The sequence below is a fragment of the Colobus angolensis genome, unplaced genomic scaffold (genome assembly GCF_000951035.1).
Source record: "Colobus angolensis palliatus isolate OR3802 unplaced genomic scaffold, Cang.pa_1.0 Scaffold87, whole genome shotgun sequence".
Lineage (NCBI taxonomy): Eukaryota > Metazoa > Chordata > Mammalia > Primates > Cercopithecidae > Colobus > Colobus angolensis.
The window spans coordinates 1,785,733-1,806,866 of record NW_012122598.1 but is presented as its reverse complement, the minus strand read 5'-3'; the positions used below and the strand labels follow the sequence as shown (position 1 = coordinate 1,806,866).

The following is a 21,134-nucleotide window of genomic DNA, read 5'->3' as shown; positions in this document are numbered from 1 at the left end:
GTGATTGCACTGAAAACTATCATGCAATATAATTATTTTGCATAATTCATAAATTGTAGTAAATCAGAACATGAGAAAGTTAATCAGAATTTCCAACTATTACATATAACAAGTTTCTTTTTGGCAACTTTTCCATGAGGCTACATAGTTCTTTTTTATGTCTCAAGGGATGAGTTTGCAGTAGTAGCAACAGTTTTTCTATTTTCTAATTTTTATTTTTATTATTTTTTTTTTTACACGGTCTCACTCTGTCTCCCCAGGCTGGAGTGCAGTGGTGCAGTCATGGCTCACTGCAGGAAAACATCGACCTTCCCAGCCTCAGGTGATCCTCCCATCTCAGCCTCCCAAGGAGCTGGGACTGCAAGCTCCTGCCACCACATCCAGGTTTTTGTATTTTTTTGTAGAAATGGTGTTTTGCCATGTGGCCCAGGCCGGTTTTGAACTCCTGAGCTCAAGCAATCCACCCACCTCAGTCTCCCATTGTTGATACTACAGGCTTGAGCCAGCACGCCTGCTTGCCTGCAGTGTCATTTTTCTTGACCAGGCTTATAAACAGCAAGGAGAAAAATAGGAAGATGTATAGGGAAATAGATGTAATTCTACTTTTTTTTTTTTTTTTTTGGAGACAGGGTGTCACTGTCACACAGGCTGAAGTGCAGGGCATAATCATGATCATGGCTTACTACAGCCTCGACTTCCTAGGCTCATGTGACCCTCCTACCTCAAGCTTCCTGAGTAGCTGTGACCACAGGTGTGCTCCACAATGTCCAGCTAATTTTTTTTTTTATGGAGACGGGTCTCACTGTTTTGCTCAGGCTGTTCTCCAACTCCTGAGCCTCAGTGATTTGACTGCCTTGGTCTCCCAAAGTGCTCGGATTACAGGTGTGAGCCACCGTGCCTGGCCCCTACTTCCTGTTTAACTATGGAAGTTACATTGAATTGTGGAAGATTTTAATTGTATTTAGATGTTACTGAATGTGTTGGAATGAAACTCGAAGGCTGCTTGAGTTTTTGGGAGCGTATTGTACATGGCATGACAACAGAGATCCTCATTTTGTTAATTGCTGTATTCCAAGCACTTGTCCTGGTACCTGGCACATGAATAGCCTTGATGTAAATATTTATTCAGTAAGATAATGGAAGAGGTGGGTGATACTTGGTGGGGCTTTTGCTTTGCCCAGAGGAACTGTCATTAGTTGAGAGAAAACTATTTAGAAGGACCTTTTGCTTGAGAGTAGGTTAAATTTAGGCTGTTACTGAGGCTTATTCTTGTCTTTCAGTGGCTAATTTATTTTTAACTCTAAATCATTAAACGGTTCTATCTGGAATAAGGGAAGAGTGGGACAAAGAACAAAAAGGGAAGATTGGAAATGGATAAATATCCATTAGAGTTTTAGACTCTGAAATTGCTGCTGGGAGGAATTGGAAAAGCATGAGCTGTTTTTCTCTGATTTTGAGTTTCTTTTTACTCCAAAGAGTACAGGGGCTCAGGTCCAGGTGGCAGGGGATATGCTACCCAATTCAACTGAGCGGGCCATCACTATTGCTGGCATTCCGCAATCCATCATTGAGTGTGTCAAACAGATCTGCGTGGTCATGTTGGAGGTAAGCCCTCAGGCTCATGCTGAGAATGGGGGGAGGGCCATTCTGGGGACAGAGGGACTGATCTATATTTAGTAAGACTAGAATTAAGTGAAGCTGTTAAGGCTTCCAGTGGGGGTGGGGGTAAAAGGTTCCCTGAGTTCATATTTTCCTTCCGCTAGCTTTGACTTGTCTTATGGTCTGTGAGCAAAAATAGAAACTGCTAAGCAGCGATGATCTTTGGTTCACCGCAGTTGTGTACCAGAGTCGGTGGGGAAGATGCACTGCATGGACTGAGGGGGCCACAGATGTATTTGGGTTCCTGAGTAGCTGAGTTATTACTTTTTGAATTGCTGTATTTTGGTTACGTGGAAATTGGACATGTTCTTTAACAAGTTGTCACTTTGTAGGAGGGTATTCAAAGTGTTATAAAGAGTAGAAAAACGCATGTATGATGATGTTTCCGAATGACTAATGAGGTCCTCATTATATACTATTATTCTATTAAAAGAATAGCAAAATTCAGGAAAATTAAGCCTTTTCAGATTTGTGATACGGAGTTGGTTTCATTGGTGAGAAATGAAACTGGAATTTTTTCTTTTTTTATTTGTGTGTGTGTGTGTGTGTGTGTGTGTGTGTGTGACGGGTTCATTCTGTCACTCAGGCTGTAGTGCAGTGGCGCGATATTGGCTCACTGTAAACTCTGCCTACCAGGCTTAAGCGATTCTCTCACCTGTCTCCTCAGTAGCTTGGTCTGCAAGCATGCTCCACCACACCTGGCTAATTTTTTTTATTTTTTGTAGAGACGGGATTTTGTCATGTTGCCCAGGCTGGTCTTGAACTCCTGAGCTCAAGCCATCCACCCGCCTCAGCCTTCCAGAGTACTGGGATTACCAGCATGAGCCGATGCACCCGGCCTGGAAACTGGAATTTTCAAGTAGAGATTAGAAAAACCTTGGTTGGGCCTTTATTTATAGATAGTGTCTATATTATTCTGGACATAACACTTGAGTATTTTACTTCCAGTTTTGGCTTTATTTCCTATTCAGGCCAAAAAAAATTGTGAGATACTAAAAATTACCAACTAAAATGTTTATGTTCAACAGTTTTTCGTGTTCATTAAATTTATCTAAAATTTTGGAAATAGTGCCGAAGATTATTACATGGACATCTCACTTGATGAGAATTAGTTTGAATTGTGTAGTCCTTGCACTTACTGCATTAAAGGCAAAAAACGTTTAGTAGATGATTTGAGATTAGATCTAGCCAGAGACAATTTGGTAGTTACAGGGATGGAAATAGTTTTTAATTTAATTGACCTGTGTGAGCTAAAGCCACACAGCTGAAGCAGCTTTGAAACCTTATCTCTTTTTGTTTTTTTCCCCTCTGACTCTCTCCCAGTCCCCCCCGAAGGGCGTGACCATCCCGTACCGGCCCAAGCCGTCCAGCTCTCCGGTCATCTTTGCAGGTGGTCAGGTAAGAAAATTCTTATTGGTGGGCTAGATTGAACAGAGATTATATATGAAATGTCAACTTTGCCAGCATCACACCAAGCCACTCTGCATGCTTGCTGAAACCTATACTCTGGCCATAGTTTGACCTGCTTTTAGTTTTATTTTTTGTACTGGAGAAAGCTGAATGCCTTAATTTTTAGCAGGCAATGGAAGTTTTGTAGGCACTCGGAAGAGGTAACTTGGTTACTTAAGGCGGGTTGGGTTGGAATATGAGTTGAATTGCCTTGCTGTCTCTACTTCTCTCCCTGTCCCCACCCCATCCGTGTTTTATGTGTGTGGGGTGGTATTTAGAGGTCTAAATAAATAAAAGGTAGCAAAGAATCGGACCTCTGAAGGAGATTCTGGATGGTGGTCTCAAAATTTGGGGGTCCTGAATTTGAGTGTCCTACAAACTTCCCCTTCCCTCCACCTCACCTCCCCTACTCCTACCCCTTCACTCCCAAACTCCAGTGTGTTGTCCCCTAGGCTCTTAACCTCGTAAACACTGGTTTGAACCCACATGGCATGACTGAAATCAGCTGGGGTAAGAGTTCAGTGTGCAAGAATAGAAGGGGGTGAGCGTGTTGGACTGTGGTGCTGTGACATTTCGTGTTAGAGTAAGAACACCAAAGCACCACCATGGCCTCTCTCTGCTCCTTCCTCATCAACCTAAACTCTTGATCTTTGGCACATGGACGATTCTGAAGTTAGATTATTATGACAGAAGCATTGATGAGGACTTAGTCCTATGCTCTGATTGTATTTGAGGAGTAGGTAGGTCAGGTTTTAAAATAGAGTCGGCCCTTTGTGGGTTCCACCTTCAGCCTACCTCAGATCAAAAGTATTCAGGGAAAAAAAATGGGTGGTTGCATCTGTACTGAACATGTACAGGCTTTGTCTTGTCATTAAACAATACAGTATAACATATTTATGTAACATTTACATTGTATTAGACATTAGTAATGTAGAGATGATTAAAGTATATGGGAGGATATGCTTAGGTTATATGCAAGTACTACCATTTTATGTAAAAGACTTGAGTATCCATGGATATTTGTTTCTATGGGGGGATCCTAGGACTAATCTCCCACCAATAACCTAGGGACAACTGTATTGGGATTCAGGTTGAAATAGTGACTGATTTTGGTAGCTGCCTGAGCAAGTGCATTGCTCAAAACACCTTTTCCCACTTGGGGTTGGTCTGTTATAAGCATATTTAGTTAACTAGTTCTATCTTACTTGCATTTGATCTGGGAGCCATTTAGAGGGCAAGCATAAACTTGGGAGTCCATCTCATTCACATTCTGTTGAATTGGCATAAAAATGAACAAGTTTTTAGGGATTTAGTTTGTTGTGTAGTTACGAGAGGTTTCACAGGAAGGTCGGTTATGTCACAGTGTTAACCTGGAGTCAGTTTAGTACCTTACTTTTAGACGAATACAAATTGATTTGGTCAAAGGGCTCTCAGTCTAGTTAGAGTTGGGCAGGATAAGCAAAGACCCAGAGTCAGTGTAGCTGGAAGAGGTTAGCCTTAGGAGTTTTTCCTTCCCAGGAACTCCAGGTTCCTGCTCTTCTGGATTCTCCCACTCCCCCTTCGGAATATAGAGTCCCATACTGGGTGGCAGCAATCCTCTGTACTTGAAATTCTTCCTTCACTTCCTTTTTTTCCCCCTCCCCATCACACCTCCCCCTTCATACCTCTTTGCTTCCCTACCCTCCCTCCCTCCCTCCCTTCCCTTTATTTAGTTGATGGACCACCGTCTAAAAATTTGCAGTTTCTTCTATGAGTGGCCCTGTCATGGATCGTTCCCACAGGCCTTTTTAAATATACAATGTCCACAGATGGACCTGTGTCTTTTGTTCCTTTGTGGCAAAGTGGGCTCTGTAGGGGTTCAACTTAATCCCACACTGACCAGGAGCTGGCATCAGCTCTGTTGCCCCACCCCTTCATTCTTACTGAAAATAGCCCAATTGTGCAGTGTGAAATCTGCCACTAGGTAACTTTTTTTTTTTTTAATTCACTGATTACAGCTCGTTTCAAATTGTGTCTGAGCTCCTTTTTAAAGGAAAAAGGAAAAAAATAAACAACTTTTTTTGTGTGAATTTCATGCTGGTGACAAGGTGCCGGATTGACAGCCCTGGAGACTGAAATCCTCTATTTATCCACAGGACAGGTACAGCACAGGCAGCGACAGTGCGAGCTTTCCCCACACCACCCCGTCCATGTGCCTCAACCCTGACCTGGAGGGACCACCTCTAGAGGTGAGAGGGGATGTTCAGTCTCCAAGGCTCACTCAATCCTTCCGCCTCAGCCGAGACTGCCAACACACGGGGGGCCAGTGGCGCTGGTGATTTTTGGTGCTGTGGACACCACCTGTCCACGGGGACCTGGACTGACCCCCCCAACCTCATTTCACCCAGGCCGCGTAGCCCACCAGATGGTAACACCAACTTTTTTTTTTTTTTTTTAATTTTTTTTTGTTCAACCCCTCTTCCCCTCTCCCACTCCTCCCACCCCATTTTCACCTTCCTTCCACCCCCACCTGGGTGTACTTTTGGGGGTACTGGCCACTGTGATGTGAGAAGCTTCGCATCCTGTTAACCAGCCACTCCTTCCTTCCCCTCCCTCCCTGTTCCCTTTTCCTTTCCTCCTGTTCCCTACCCCATTGCCCTGAAGACCCAGCTCCCTTTTTGGGAGGTTACGTTGGTGGGGGAGGAGGGCATAGTGGGAGCTGCAAGTGCCTATGGAGGGGAGGTCGGAGAAGACAGAAATTAGAACACAGTGGTTTTTGTTTACCTGTGATCAGCTCCCTAGTGTTAGGGACTCAGCTAGCATCCAGTGTTCTTAAGGTCTTTAGGCAGATAGAAGAACAAGTTGGAGAAAGGGAAGTGTTTCAAAACATGCCATGTAGGTTTGTGCAGATAGAGATCTTCCACATCACCACAATTGGTAGAAGGGTTGGGGTGGTGAGGGAAGAGATCATTATTCCTCCTAGGCTATCTTGTATACAGCGAGGAAGAGTGGGGCTTGGTCAATCGAGGCATTGCTAATCTCACTTCCCACATTTTCATTAAGAAACAGTTATGTATATTTTGCCTTTGATTGCAGGGAACTTGTCTATCTTTATAGGATCCCTGGAACAAAGTCATATTTAGGTTTCAAAGAAGGCCAATTTGGGTCTGACTGTATTTGTGAGATTCCATCTACTGCCTCAATCTCTGGCCTCCCCCATTCTGTAGTTCAACTCTGGCTTCCTGGCTAGTTGAAATGTCTTTTTCCCCCCACTGGGTGGCTGTCCGTGATTGGTTTTTAATAGGAACTGTTTTCCTCCTTTTGTAGGCCTATACCATTCAAGGACAGTATGCCATTCCACAGCCAGATGTAAGTTTTGTTTTCACTTCTTGTTTTGAAAAGCTCCCTCTCCCATCCAAAATTGTCTCCTTTCTCCCAAGTAGCCAGAAGTGAGTTGGGTCTTCAGCATTTGCAATATTAAGTTGTTTTCTTCACAAGGTCAATCCCATATTTCAGCCCTTTAATCAGGGTAATGCCTTGTTTGCCTTTTAACATTTAACCCCTGAAATTTAATTCAGCATATTAGCTTCTCCTTTCCCCCTGTGTTTCAGATTACCCTGTTTCTAAAAGGGAAATACTCCGTGGTATACTGTGATTTGTTATCTCAGGGCACAGTTTAAATTGACATTGGGACTGTACTTCCTTGCATGCAGTTCTCTTTTCCATGAGGGTAGTGGGAGGTTTGGTTTGCCTTTGGGAACTCCTCAATCTGAGATGACAGTATCAAAAGTATTTGGAGGGATGGGGAAGGGGCTTATGTTACACAGGGATAGGAACCTGAACATTTCAGAATTCAACTCAAACCTTTCTTGCTGCTAAAACCTATTTAAAAGTGCTGGTATTGAGACTTCAAGGGCATTTTTTTTCTGCACTTTTATTCTTACTAACCTTTCCAGGTGCTGAGCATTAGGCTTGGGAAATTGAGTTTCAGTCTTGGTTAGTGGTAGGCCCCAGGAGAGAGAGAAGTAGATGTGAAGGAGGATTATTTTATGACAGGACAGTTTATATAGATGAATAAAAATAGCTGTAGTAGTCAGTGGTGGCGGTGATGGGACTAAACCTAGTATGGTTTCTACACCTCTCCTCCTTGCAGTCTCCCTGCCCCCCTCATCTCCTTCCCTCTCCCCAATACTGATGAAACCCTGCATGGTGTGTTTTCCCTAGCACCACTGCACAGTTTGTTTACCTAGCCTGTCTGTGCTTGTCCATGCGGCAACTGTTGCAATGGCTGCAAACTACCTTCATTATAAGTAGCTCCCAAGGGGATGGTCGTTGGGCAAGTGCTGTTGCTTTTCTATTCGCACACCCAAAAGGCATTCATTCTATTCTTCCAGGCACCCTTTCTATTTCTAACCCTTACCCTTCATATTCTGCCAATCCCGAGGATGGCGACGCAAGCCCCATCCCTACCTTCTGTTGTAGTTTGAGTAGTAGAGGCAATTTTGGGGATCAGGACCTGCATTTTCAAATTTGAATGTGCTTGAGCCCTGGCTTTTTTAAATCTTCTAATGCCAACCTCCTGTTTACTCCTTGCAGTTGACCAAGCTGCACCAGTTGGCAATGCAACAGTCTCATTTTCCCATGACGCATGGCAACACCGGATTCAGTGGTATGGATACCTCAGTGTTTATTTCTGTAAGGTGTAGTGCAAGAGAGAGGCCAGTCCTAAGGTCTCAGCTTGACATCTGTTTAAAACAAACTTCGTTATCCAGCATCCTGCTGGTTTAAACTTGCCTGTCTACTATGGCTAAGCCCAAGGAGGTAATGTGTTTGTTAACGTGGTTTTCATTTGGGGTCAGTTATTCTAAAAGAAAAAAAAAAGCCCTGGAAGGATTGGGGGTGAGGTTTGGGGATGCTTGTCAGGCAAAGGGTAGGCTGATATTTCTTTGAGCCCATCCTGATTGCTGCCCCCTTGATCTGATCAGCACCCCCTTTCTCTCCACCAGCAATTCACAGGCTTGGGTAGAGACCATCCATTTGTGCCAAATTGTGTAGTGTTTTTTGTTTTTGTTTTTGTTTTTGTTTTGTTTCTGTTTTTGGGGCTTTTCTGTATAAGGAATAACTTGTCCGATAGGGTTAGGATGAGACCACCAAACTCATTTTCACTTGTATCTTAACAGGCATTGAATCCAGCTCTCCAGAGGTGAAAGGCTATTGGGGTAATGATTAAAAAAAAAAAAATCTGTAGTATTCTACTGTTATATTAATAAACTGGTGGGAGTCTTGTTTCACTGCCCATGAACCATACCAGCAACATGCACATGGCAGAGAGGAGCTGAGAGAGCGAAGGGGTGGGCCTGGTGCCCCCGAGGGTCCCTTGATGGATCTGGCCAACCCCCTTCTAAAAATGATGAGACCAGCAGCCATAGTTGAGATCAGGACTAAGCTTGAGTATTAGCCAGCTGGCCTGGTTCAGTCCAGGTGTTGTTAAAGATGGGTATGGGTATTTGCTGATGGGATTTTTTTTTTCTTTCTTTTTCTTTGGAAAACAAAATGAAAGCCAGAACAAAATTACTGAACAAAAGACAGGGACTAAATCTGGAGAAATGAAGTCCCCTCACCTGACTGCCATTTCATTCTATCTGACCTTCCAGTCTAGGTTAGGAGGATAGGGGGTGGAGGGCCTTAATATGATACAGGTATATTTAAAACAACTCTGCATGTGTGCCAAAAGTCCATGGTACCCATTAACAGGCATAATATTGGCACTGGTGCTAGTGAGCATCAGATGAGATACAGTTTGGAACACAACAGCAGGATAGGGGTAGAAGTACAGAAGGACTTGTTTAGACATTGGTCCTCTTTGAGGATACCACACTCCCTTGCCCTTGCTTCCATCCCCCGTCCCTAATAGGCTGGGCTTTGCAGGAAATGGCATGAAATCAGCTCTTCTGAGTGTACAGAAGAACCTTTCGAGCATTATTTCTACACCCTTCTCCCCTTCTCCCCCCCTCTTTCCTCTTTGGAGGCTTCCAAGTTAGTGATGAATCCCAACAGCCAATGATGCTGGGTTTCCAGTTTATTTCCTTCTGTTAGTTTAATGTGCAAGTCAGTGGGGTTTTGAATGCTGTGCATTGAATTTGCTTGCTCTCTTCTGTCTTTTAGCAGGTTTGGATGCATCTGCTCAGACTACTTCTCATGAACTCACCATTCCAAACGATGTAAGTGTAGTTAGGTTGTGTAGGATGAAAATGAGAAAATTGACTTTAAAGAAATAGATGTCGTTTCAGCAGTGTCCTGCTACCTTTTTTTTTTTTCCCCCCCCGAGACGGAGTTTCACTCTTCTTGCCCATGCTTGAGTGCAGTGGCGCGATCTGCTCGCTGTAACCTCTGTCTCTGGGTTCAACTGATTATCCTGCCTCAGCCTCCTGAGTAGCTGGGATTACAGACATGTGCCACCATGCCTGGCTAATTTTGTATTTTTAGTAGAGATGGGGTTTCTCCATGTTGGTCAGGCTGGTCTCGAACTCCCGAGCTCAGGTGATCTGCCCATTGTGGCCTCCCAAAGTGCTGGGATTACAGGTGTGAGCCCCTGCACTTGGCCTACATGTCCTGCTACTTTTAAGCCCTAGGGAAAGAAACTGGGAATTTTATAATTTTATCTTTGTTTTTGTTCTTCATACCCCAAGAATGGAAAATGGGAATTTTTAGATACAAAAATAAGTTGACTGTAGTATGTAGAATTGTGATGACAGATACGATAGAATTACTGTGTGAGGTATGACAAGACAACAGTAACTTTGGTGACAATAGAAATTCCTAGCTGGGCGCGGTGGCTCATGCCTGTAATCCTAGCAGTTTGGGAGGCCGAGGTGGGCTTATCACCTGAGCTTGGAAGTTCGAGACCAGCCTGACTACCATGGAGAAATCCATGTCTATTAAAAATACAAAAAGCTGGGCATGGTGGCACGTCTCTGTAATTCCGGCTATTTGGGAGGCTAAGGTAGGAGAATCGCTTTAACCTGGGAGGTGGGAGGATGTAGTGAGCCAAGATAGTGCCATTGCACTCCAGCCTGGGCAACAAGAGTGAAACTCCCATCTCAAGGGGGAAAAAAAAAAAAAAAAAGGGAAAGAAATTCCTGTCCATTTGCTGCCCCCCACCCCTTTTTTTTTTCTTTTAAGACGGGCATCTTGCTCTTGCTCTGTGTCCCAGGCTTGACTCACTGCAACCTCTGCCTCCTGGGTTCAGGTGATTCTCCTGCCTCAGCCTCCCGAGTAGCTGGGACTACAGGCGTGTGCCACCATGTCCAGCTGTTTTTTTTTGTTGTTGTTGTTGTTTGTTTGTTTGTTTTTTTTTTTTTGAGACGGAGTCTTGCTCTGTCGCCCGGGCTGGAGTGCAGTGGCCGGATCTCAGCTCACTGCAAGCTGTGCCTCCCGGGTTTACGCCATTCTCCTGCCTCAGCCTCCCAAGTAGCTGGGACTACAGGCGCCCGCCACCTCGCCCGGCTAGTTTTTTGTATTTTTTAGTAGAGACGGAGTTTCACCGTGTTAGCCAGGATGGTCTCGATCTCCTGATCTCGTGATCCACCCGTCTCGGCCTCCCAAAGTGCTGGGATTACAGGCTTGAGCCACCACGCCCGGCCTTGTATTTTTTTTAATTAGAGATGGGGTCTCTCCATGTTGGTCAGGCTGATCTTGAACTCCTGACCTCCAGTGATCCCCCCTTCAGCCTCCCAAAGCATTGGGATTACAGGCGTCAGCCACTGCATCCAGCCTGCCTTTGTTTTTTATAGAAGCTAAAGCCTTATCCTTAGAAAATGTGGTTTTCGGCCAGGTGCAGTGGCTCATGCCTATAATCCCAGCACTTTTGGGAGGCCAAGGCAAGTGGGTCATGAGACCAGGAGACAGGCCTGACCAACGTGGTGAAACCCTGTTTCTACTAAACATACAAGAATTAGCCAGGCATGCACACACCTGTAATCCCACTACTCAGAAGGATGAGACAGGAGAATCGCTTGAACCCGGGAGGCAGAGGTTGTAGTGAGCCGAGATTGTGCCACTGTACTCCAGCCTGGGCAACAGAGCAAGACTCTGTCTCAAAAAAAAAAAAAAAAACGAGAAAGAAAGAAAAAAAAGATGTGGTGGCTTTCTTTTGACACAGGGTCTCCCTCTATTGCCCAGGCTGGAGCAAGAGAGGCATGATCCTGACTCACTGCAGCCTTGGACTTCCAGGCTTAAGAGATCCTCCCATCTCAGCCTCCTGAGTACCTGGGACCACAGGTGCATGCCGCTATGCCTGGGTAGCTTTTTTTGTATTTTTTTGTAAAGATGGAGTTTTGCCGTGAAACTCCTGAGCGCGAGTGATTGACCCGCCTCAGCCTAAAGGCATGAGTCACTGTCCCCCACCACAGTGTAGTGGTTCATGAACTTGAGATCTGTGCTATCCAAGGTCATATTGTTTACAGTATTAGTGCAAATGTTGACCTTTTTTTTTTTTTCCTCCACCTTTTCCCAAGGCAAAAACACCTTAGGAATTGGCCAGAATTCTTGTCAAGGTGGTAATTACGGCAGGATGACTTGAAGCATCTTTGCTGCCAGAAACAATGTATTTCTACCTTTATCTATTTCTAGCTGTCTAAATTTATTCTTGTTTTGGCTCTGGTTTATTTTGTTTTTGGAATTAATACTCTGAGGAAATAATGAAGAGCTAATACTTGGACCTAAGAGTAAGTTGGCTCAGAACTGGCTCTCACCATGGTCCGACTGAAGAATGGGTCAAGAGTTGAGTTTTTTGATCAAAAGTGTATGGATAAAAGGTGTAGGATGAAGTTGGGCAGGGTGGTATACACCTGTAATCCCAGGTACAGGGAGTACAGAGATACAGAAGCTGAGGTTCGAAGATGGCTTCAACCATGGAGTTTGAAACTAGCCTGAGCAACATAGCGAGACCCTGTTTCTATTTTTTTTTTAAAGGCCAGGCGCGGTGGCTCGCACCTGTAATCCCAGCACTTAGGGAGGCTGAGGCGGGTGGATCACAAGGTCAAGAGATCGAGACCATCCTGGCCAACATGGTGAAACCCCGTCTCTACTAAAAATACAAAAGTAGGCTGGGCACGATGGCATGCGCCTGTAGTCCTGCTGAGGCAGGAGAATTGCTCAACTCCAGGAGACTGAAGTTGCAGTGAGGTGAAATCAGACCACTGCACTCCAGCCTGGCCACAGTTGTAGGAGCTAGAGGGCGGGGGTGGGATTCTTGGACCTAGCCGTGCAACTCTAATTTGTTGTGCCTTGTTTTTCTCCCTTAAGTTGATTGGCTGCATAATCGGGCGTCAAGGCGCCAAAATCAATGAGATCCGTCAGATGTCTGGGGCGCAGATCAAAATTGCGAACCCAGTGGAAGGATCTACTGATAGGCAGGTTACCATCACTGGATCTGCTGCCAGTATTAGCCTGGCTCAATATCTAATCAATGTCAGGTAAGATTGCCCTACCTTTTGTCTTACTTATGCCAACACAGTAATGTGTGTGTTAGGGAGAGCTGCAGTATGTTATTAAATGTGGGATTACATGGGCAATGGGTAAAGATGGTCAAAAATTTTGTTTTTTTTGGTAGCCCTACTTTGAGTGTAGCAGAACAAGTAAACAAATTGCAATAAGTTTGCAAGGGGTTGGAGAATAGGGAGCACAGATTGCCCGCATATAACTTGATGATATGGGAAGAGGAAAGAGTGGCCCATGTCTTCAATAATAAGAGTTCTCTGGCTAGAGCACTCAAAATCAATTGTGGGTCTCTTGTTCTACATAGCATATAGACTGTTTCTTCCACTGATTTGATTTGGAGTCCAAAGCACCCTTAATTGTAATAAGGACAATGGAGTAATAGGACAACAAGGCAGTTTCTTGGAGGCAGCAATTACCATTTGTTCTGGAAACACCCATTTTTCTCAAATTGCACATGTGTTTTATTCAGAGCTTGTGGGAATGTGGGAAGCACAGGTATTGGAATGTTTTGGAAGTGTGAAGTGTGTTTGCTATCTCACCCCTCCCCCAATCTCATCTCTTAATGACTTCCTGAGGGTTTTATTTCCCTTATCCATGGCTAGGTAATGTTACTACTCTGAGAATTTGAGGACACTGTTCACAAATGGGATCCTCCAGTCATTTATATTACTTGCTTTCTCAACGCATGTGCTGAAGTCACACCCTTAATTGCTTATTAATATTTTTAAAGCATTGTTAGCCCTGAAGCCCTTAGGTCTCTTTTAATGGGGAGTGTTGTCTAGTTATCATTTACCTTTCTTACAAGTGTTTGGTCTCTTTGTCATAAAAGTTTTATATGAGCTCCTGAATCTAGTACAGGGGAAAGGAATTCCTATGAGGTCTGTATTGTTGTGCTTGTATTGACCATGTTTGTATGCCATGGTTATTTAGTGCTAGCTAAGAACATACCATTTCCCCAGTAGCAGTCTGACTTTTGCTTTAAGTCTCTTCATTTCTTTAGGTGCTGCTACTCTCTGTGTAGAAAAGCTTTCCCATTCCTCGATTTGTTTTCTTGTCCACCCACCAAGCACACTAGGTTCTTAATGTTGAGAATGAAATGGTAGTAGTAGACTTACACCAAGGTTGTTTGCAAAGAGGTCTTTTTCTTTTTTAGAGAGAGGGTTTCACCTTGTTGGTCAGGCTTGTCTCCGATTCCTGACCTCAAGTGATTTGCCTCCCCAAGTGCTGGGATTACAAGAATTGTTTTTCTTTTTTTTTTTTGAGACAGAGTCTTGCCCTTGTCACCAGGCTGGAGTGCAATGACTCAATCTCGGCTCACTGCAACCTCTACCTCCTGGGTTCAAGTGATTCTCCTGCCTCAGCCTCCCAAGTAACTGGGACTACAGGCACGCGCCCTCACGTCCAGCTAGTTTTTGTATTTTTAGTAGAGACGGAGTTTCACCATGTTGAACAGGATGGTCTCAATCTCTTGACCTCATCATCTTCCCGCCTTGGCCTCCCAAAGTGCTGGGATTACAGTTGTGAGCCACTGCGCCCGGCTTTTCTTGTTTGTAATTAGGATTTTGGAGGGCAAGAATTTTTTGGTTTTTAGTGGCAAGAGTCATGTTTTTGAAAGCTGGAATTTGTTTTGTTCTTTCGGTAGGCTTGCCCTTCATGTAATTTAAATTGTGACTGTTTAAATGTGACCTGCTTGTCTAGCCCCTGCAATAGGTCAGTGGCTACATTTCAGGAAGCAGAATTCTCTTGGTAGAGTCGCTCTTTTCAGGATCATTGTTACTGAATAGCAATTGAGTATCATTGAAGCCTTGGATTAGGGTCAAAGTTTCATCTAACACCAAAGCAAAGACTGCATGCGCAAAGCCTATTCTTTCCATTCTTTGGTGCAGTTTAAATGTAGAAGTCAAAAGGTTTTTTTGTTTTGTTTTGTTTTGTTTCATTTTTTTAAGGTGAGAAGGATTTCACTGGATTTTGGGCATTTTCTCCTGTCTCTTGATTTTTCATGGTGGCAGTCTGGGTCCTTTTATATAGTTAGTGGACTTCTGTATCCCTCCCTCTCCTTTATGGATTGCGGCTGTCTTTGGACATAGGTAGCAAAATTAGGTTTTAAGAGGAGCCTTTCTGCTCTTGAAGACTTAGCCTTGTGGGCTTAATTGTCCAGGCAAACTTCCCAAATATGTGTGGTTCTGGCTTACACATACAGGCATTTGGGAGACACATATCCTTACTGTTCTGTGGAGCTTATTTTGGGAGTAGAAGCAGCAGCATTTTTGCTTTTTAAGTATGAATTTTTAGGTGATACTTGAGTTTGTCTTTTCCACTTCTGACAGGTCCACATTAAAAGTATGATCGGTCAAAAACTACTTGTTATACCACCTCCCACCAGAAAAGCTTCCCTAGTTCTTATCTACACTTCTGTTCTCAGCATTTTTCTTTGAAAACGCTACATTCTTTGAAATTTGAAATTAGTCAGTGGCCTACTTTGGACTCTTGTCTCTTTCTACCCTAATATTGGTTTATTTGCTGTGGAAATATAAGCAGACTTTAATACTACAGCTGGAAGGATTTTTAAAAATTCTGCTTTATGAATATTCAAAGCTTCACAAGTAATTACGGGATAATTGATTTTCTGTTAGAATAGGAAATTGACATTTGATTAGAGGAAACATTTCTTCCTTGTTGGGTGATTGATGAGTATCTTTTTTCTACCTGAAATCATTCCTTCAGCATCTGGGTTGGGTCAGTGTGTCAGATACATGGAAGTATGTGCCCTATGTTTTCTTTTCTCTGTCAGCTTTTTCTTCCCCATAGCAGTTTTTAAGTAGCTCTGTGGAATGGAAGTATACATATTTAGAGGGTGGGACACAGGCTAAAAGAAAGCTTGTCACAAGTTGACACTAGGTCTTCCTAATTGTCAACCAGAGGCACTTACTGATATAACTGAAGCAGTTTTTGTCCTGTACTTATTCCCTTTTGTGGTCTTCCCTTCCACCCACCCTTTTTTTTTTGTTCCTTTTTTCCTCTGTTACAGTTTAGAAAACGCTAAACCCTCCTCCCAGGCAGCCTCCGTCACGATCCCTGATCACCTCAGCATCAACCTCTCTCAACCCTCCACCCCTTCTTCTTCTTCCTCCTCCACCACCACCCCCTCGCTCGCCACAGCGGGGACCTCCGACGCACCCTCCAGCCTCCCCAACCCTCTTCCGACCGCCCCTTGTGTCTCCAGTCTGCTTGGCATGAAACCCATCCCTCTCCTGGCTCTAAATGTTGTGTCTGCTGCTAAGGGTACCGGGGCTTCAGCTACCACCACCACCACCTCTGCCGTGCCATGTGTAACTAACAAACTGAAAGGCGAGAAACAGAGATTCTCTCCCTACTGATTGCATATCTTGAGGCACCTCCTCCAGTATTATTTGGTTCATTTTGTTTTCCTTTGTTAACATTGGTGAGAATGAAACTATTGTGAGCTTGTTACCCTTTCTTTTTACTACTTTGGGGGATAACTGGGTGGGGGTGGGGGGAGTGGTAACCCTTGTTTAGGTTTAGGCCATTTCAGCTGAGTGCCTGTTTCAGGGTCTGACTTGAATTCTTTATCTAGAGCCACAGTTTTCTCTTCTTTCTTGTTTGTTACTCTTCTTTGTAGCTTTATTCTGCCTTGCAATATAACAATGTTTTAGGCTCTGTGTTAATGAATAAAAGCTGCTTCGTTAACCTTTTTTTTTTTTTTAATAATTATTTAATGGTTAAGCTATCAGCACGCCTTCTTGGCCATATTTGTGTTTCTAGCTGTAATAAAGTTGGCGCAGTAAGAACCTTAGTACACTGTGTGCTGTGAAGGGTAAAGGGTTGGGGGCTTGTGACCTGTGGCTGTTCACCTAGGAAGCCTGTATAACTGACATGGGCTTTTTGAATCCCAAGTGAATTTTATAGTCCTTTGTCAATATTCCCACAAAGAGATAAAAGCCTGCAGCAGTTTAGATCCTGAGGGTCCTCTGTAATTGGCAACAAGCTTCACTAATGAGGAAGTTTGTCTGACTTCTCAGATGGCCTTACCTTGCCAGCAGCGGCTAACAAGGTGTTCATCCCAGGATTCCTCTGGTGAATGGTTACCGTGAGGGATCTCTTCCAAGTCATACATTAAAAGAATGTACTTCTTTACCCAGAATGAAGGGGAGGGGCAAAGTGGGATAAGTCTAATAAAATTAGGCAGCTTCTGTCTGCATTCCTCTAAATTACCATTATGCCTCTTTCTGTGACATTAGAGTATATCTCAGCCAACCCGTGACATTATCCACAACTTGACATGATGCCATCCACTCATCCTAAACCAACTCTGTTAACCAAGTTTCTTTACCCTTTTTTCTATTCCTTGCTGTATCCTTTCTCCTCCCCACCAACACTATCACGAGTAGGAAGTGACATGCTTAGATTTGGAAGGAACCTTAAGGATCAACTAATCTGTAACACATTGATCCCCTCATTTTATAGATTAAAAAATAGAGGCCCTAAGATAATTTAAATTCATAGGTTATGAGTGACTAGCCAGGACTAACAACTTAAGCTTTACTTTTACTCATATCATACTAACTTCCCAGAAACCTTGTTCATTTTCTTATGCTAAGATGGGTACAGGCCTCTCATAAAACACAAATGTACTTACATAGTGGCATAAGGCCTCTGATAGCCTTCCATTCAACCAGAGTACACATTGCCACAGTGCTGAAAGTATAATGCTCTTCCCAGGGCATTAGAGAACTCAGTGTAGAGATACTTCCCCTGATGACTTTTTCCCAGCATCCCCATTGGCTGACCAAAAAAAAAAAAAAAAAGCTGTTAGTATTCCAATATATTGTCTCATTCTCATGTTATTGTGGCCCCTCCATCCCAGATTGGGCCTATGAAGAAGTGTTACACGTCCCAAGTATGCATAAAGGATTAGATGGCCAAACCTGTCCAGTTAAGAGTTTTATTTAGTTGCTCCTTTATCATGTGGTCCAGCTCTCTCCCTTGGTAAGCTCTCTCTTTCTGTAGTTAGACCTTAATCGTGCTGATACCATCTCCCCCCAGGGACCTGGTTTTGTTTATGTAGTTCTTGATTGGAAAGCCTCTTAATCTAGTGGCTATTCCCCAAGGAAGGATTCCACATGTTTGTCCCTTTAGCTACCATCAGTACCTCCAAAAGACCTCAGTTTTAATTTTTTTTCAAGCTTAGAGCTCCCCCATGTGGTCTTCTATCCTAGAATACCTGACTCAGTATTTCATAGCATTTCTCCTTGCCTTGCCTCACCTCCCCTACTCCAGCAAATCCCTATTTGGGCTTGATACACATTCAGGACATTTCTTTTAGAGCTCTGGTGGGGCCAGAGTGCTACCACCAATTTTTATAAACTTAAATTTTTAGGTCCTAGGTCTAATGGTATCTAGCAGTTGCTTTCTTAGACCTTCAGTTCTTACTGAACCCTTTAATTCAAGGCTATTGTTTACCTTTCCCTAGATCATTGTGTTTTGAAATAGCACGAGTCTACCCCCCTTTTAAGAACTAAATATTCCCTTAATGCTGAGGTGGAGAAACCATTTCTGACTAAAAATAAATAGTTTGTAGTCGAAGGACTTTTCAGTTTTTTGGCCCTTGCTTTTCTACCCAGCTTTTGGCTTTGCATTGTTGTGGAAGGGATACAGATGGTGAATTACCAGTCATGTTTTCATGACATCACAAATATTTTATGCCAATGTAAAATCTTATGAAATAACTTCATGAACTGAAATGAAGTCTTATACATTTGGTTCTATTCAAAATGAGAGCTGCCTGCCTGTCTTGCTGCCTGCCTACCTACCTACCAGTGAAGCATACCGAGTACTTGAATACCTTTCCCTGAAAGTCCTAAATTGGATTCCAGGACCTTAAATGACCATCTCTTTGAAACAGAAAGGCATTGTAGCCAGGTATGTTTAGATGGAGGATATGGCTTGACAAGATCTAGGAGCTTGTAGAGTGAGCTACAGAGTTAAATTATTTTGTTTGCTACTTTTAAGTCCGCCGGGCACGGTGGCTCATGCCTGTAATCCTAGCACTTCGGGAGGCCAAGACAAGTGGATCACCTGAGATCAGAAGTTTGAGACCAGCCTGGCCAACATGGTGAAACTCCGTCTCTACCGAAAATACAAAAGTTAGCTGGGCATGGTGACAGCTGCGTGGAATCGCAGCTACTCAGGAGACTGAGGCAGGAGAATCGCTAGAACACGGGAGGTGGAGGTTGCAGTGAGTTGAGATTGCGCCATTGCACTCCAGCCTGAGTGACGAGTGAAACTTGGTCTAAAAAAAAAAAAAACAAAAACCAATAAGGCCGGGCGCAGTGGCTCACGCCTGTAATAATCCCAACACTTTGGGAGGCCGAGGCAGGTGGATCACCTGAGGTCAGGAGTTTGAGACCAGCCTGGGCAACACGTTGAAGCCTGGTCTTGACTAGCCGGGAGCGGTGGTGGCTGTCTATAATCCCAGCTATCGGGTGGAGGCTAAGGCAGGAGAATTGCTTGAGGGCGAAGTTGCAGTGAGCCAAGATCACATCACTGCATTCTAGCCTGAGTGACAGAGCTAGACTCTGTCTCAAAAAATCAATCAATTAATTAATTTAAATAAATAAATTTGAGTATAATTCTTGACCCATAGTTATTCTTTTTACATCTCTTTTTAACATCTCTTTATCTTTAAAACTGTGTTACCTCATACGCTACACATTGATAGAACTTCAGGGTTTTAAAGTAAAGCCCTTGAGTTGTCTCAGCATTAAACCCTGGAGACTACTCTCAGATGACTGTTTCTTTCCTAAACTGGTATTCTGTCAGCTGTTTGGGAGGAGCCACAGTGAGCTCAGCAATAAAGAAACTGCTTCTGTGTATTGTGAGCACTCTTTAGAGGGGCCTGTTTCCAGAAAGTATGCTCCTTGGTTAGCCCACCATGGAGGTGGAACTAAGAATATAGTTTGAGGGACATTTGATAACCAAGGGCTGTTTCCCTTGGTTCTGAGGTAATAGACCTCCACATGCTTGGATTGCAAGGATTAAAGGATTATGGTACTGGTAAATTTAAGAAACCTTAAAAATGTCTCCCTTGGTACTCCAGCACTGATTATTTACTCTTCACATTTCATGGACCAGGTAGAGATGAAGTGCAGCTGGGCACTGGGGAAACTAACTGAGTTCTTGTTTCTGTGTTACAGGCTTTCCTCGGAGACGGGTGGCATGGGGAGCAGCTAGAACAATGCAGATTCATCCATAATCCCTTTCTGCTGTTCACCACCACCCATGATCCATCTGTGTAGTTTCTGAACAGTCAGCGATTCCAGGTTTTAAATAGTTTGTAAATTTTCAGTTTCTACACACTTTATCATCCACTCGTGATTTTTTAATTAAAGCGTTTTAATTTGATGCTGAGATCCATATTTAGTTTTATAAGCTTCTCCCTGGTTTTTTTTTTTTTTTTTTGGTTTTTTGTTTTGTTTTTTTGGCTCATGAATTTTTCTGTTTGTCATGGAAATGTAAGAGTGGAATATTAATACATTTCAGTTTAGTTCTGTAATGTCAGGAATTTTTCAAAAAAAATTAAAAGATGGACTGGAGCTTTTTCTTTGTGAATAGAAACTGGATGCCACAGTGATTCATGTGGGTTTTATTCCTCTTGTCTTGCTGTTATTTTTGTACCTTTTATCCCTCAAAGGACCCTTCTTGGGTTTTTAATAGAAGCCTTTATTCCGGTTAAGATGTTTTCTTCTATTTTACCACTTCCATCTTTTTTTGTGGCCCTTGATCCTATTTTTCCCTGACTTCATGCTTGGTTGGCCCTTATAAAACTTGTGTCCAAAAGATTGAGGATTAGACTTTCCTAGGACTTACCTGTCCTACAAGCAGGCAAACACTTCCACTTGGGGGTGGGGGAAAGGAATGACACATGACATACATGGCATACACATAAGCAGTTGGTCATATGTCTGACTGGGTTCCAGTTTTTTGGGAATGTTGGTCCCCTTGTTCAGGCTTGCATATTTTAAACTAAAAATTTCAGTGTATTTTTAGTAATTTCATTTATAGTCCTCCATAACGAGTTAGAAGGATGTACCTGCTACCATTTATTCCTATAATTTTAGAAAGTTGGGGCTTGACATTATACTCAATTTAGTGAGAATAGATGCAAAAAAGTAGAGGGGCAGGAGAACTTGTCCAGACACCTTAGATGAAGTCCAGAGCCCAAGGCTTTATCTTAACCATATATGGTACCCCATTCATTCATCAAGAAAACCCTCAACAGCTGGGCCTGCATGGAGTGGTTATATTTCAAGGTTTTTCACAGGGGTTACAGTAGGACAGTCCCCACCCTAATCAGGCACCAGGAAGAAAGTAGGGACTTAGCACCCCAGTTCTTCAGCCTGAGCCATCACATGCTATCAGTCTCCTAACCTCCCCCTGGACCCTAAGACAGGGCTTGGGCAGAGAAGATCAATGGAGGAACAAAAAAATGAGTTACATTGCCACCTGAGAAACCTCAGAGGGGAGGA

General features: G+C 43.4%; 1 protein-coding gene across 3 annotated transcripts in view; it reads left to right on the top strand.

Moving 5' to 3' along the window:
• Positions 1 to 20,649, top strand: part of PCBP2 (poly(rC) binding protein 2) — a 28,784-nt gene extending 8,135 nt beyond the window's left edge. Inside the window, exons 7-15 of one of the 3 annotated variants that reach the window (XM_011930511.1) lie at positions 1,477 to 1,605; positions 2,983 to 3,057; positions 5,244 to 5,336; positions 6,415 to 6,456; positions 7,684 to 7,756; positions 8,268 to 8,306; positions 9,256 to 9,308; positions 12,394 to 12,563; positions 19,803 to 20,649. In XM_011930511.1, coding sequence (XP_011785901.1) covers positions 1,477 to 1,605; positions 2,983 to 3,057; positions 5,244 to 5,336; positions 6,415 to 6,456; positions 7,684 to 7,756; positions 8,268 to 8,306; positions 9,256 to 9,308; positions 12,394 to 12,563; positions 19,803 to 19,839 — 711 coding nt within the window. In that variant the 3' untranslated portion in view covers positions 19,840 to 20,649. Of the gene's footprint in view, positions 1 to 1,476; positions 1,606 to 2,982; positions 3,058 to 5,243; positions 5,337 to 6,414; positions 6,457 to 7,683; positions 7,757 to 8,267; positions 8,307 to 9,252; positions 9,309 to 12,393; positions 12,564 to 15,616; positions 16,297 to 19,802 lie in introns of those variants that run through there. The other 2 variants (XM_011930510.1, XM_011930509.1) reach the window with 2 other exon arrangements.
• Positions 20,650 to 21,134: the final 485 nt, after the last annotated feature.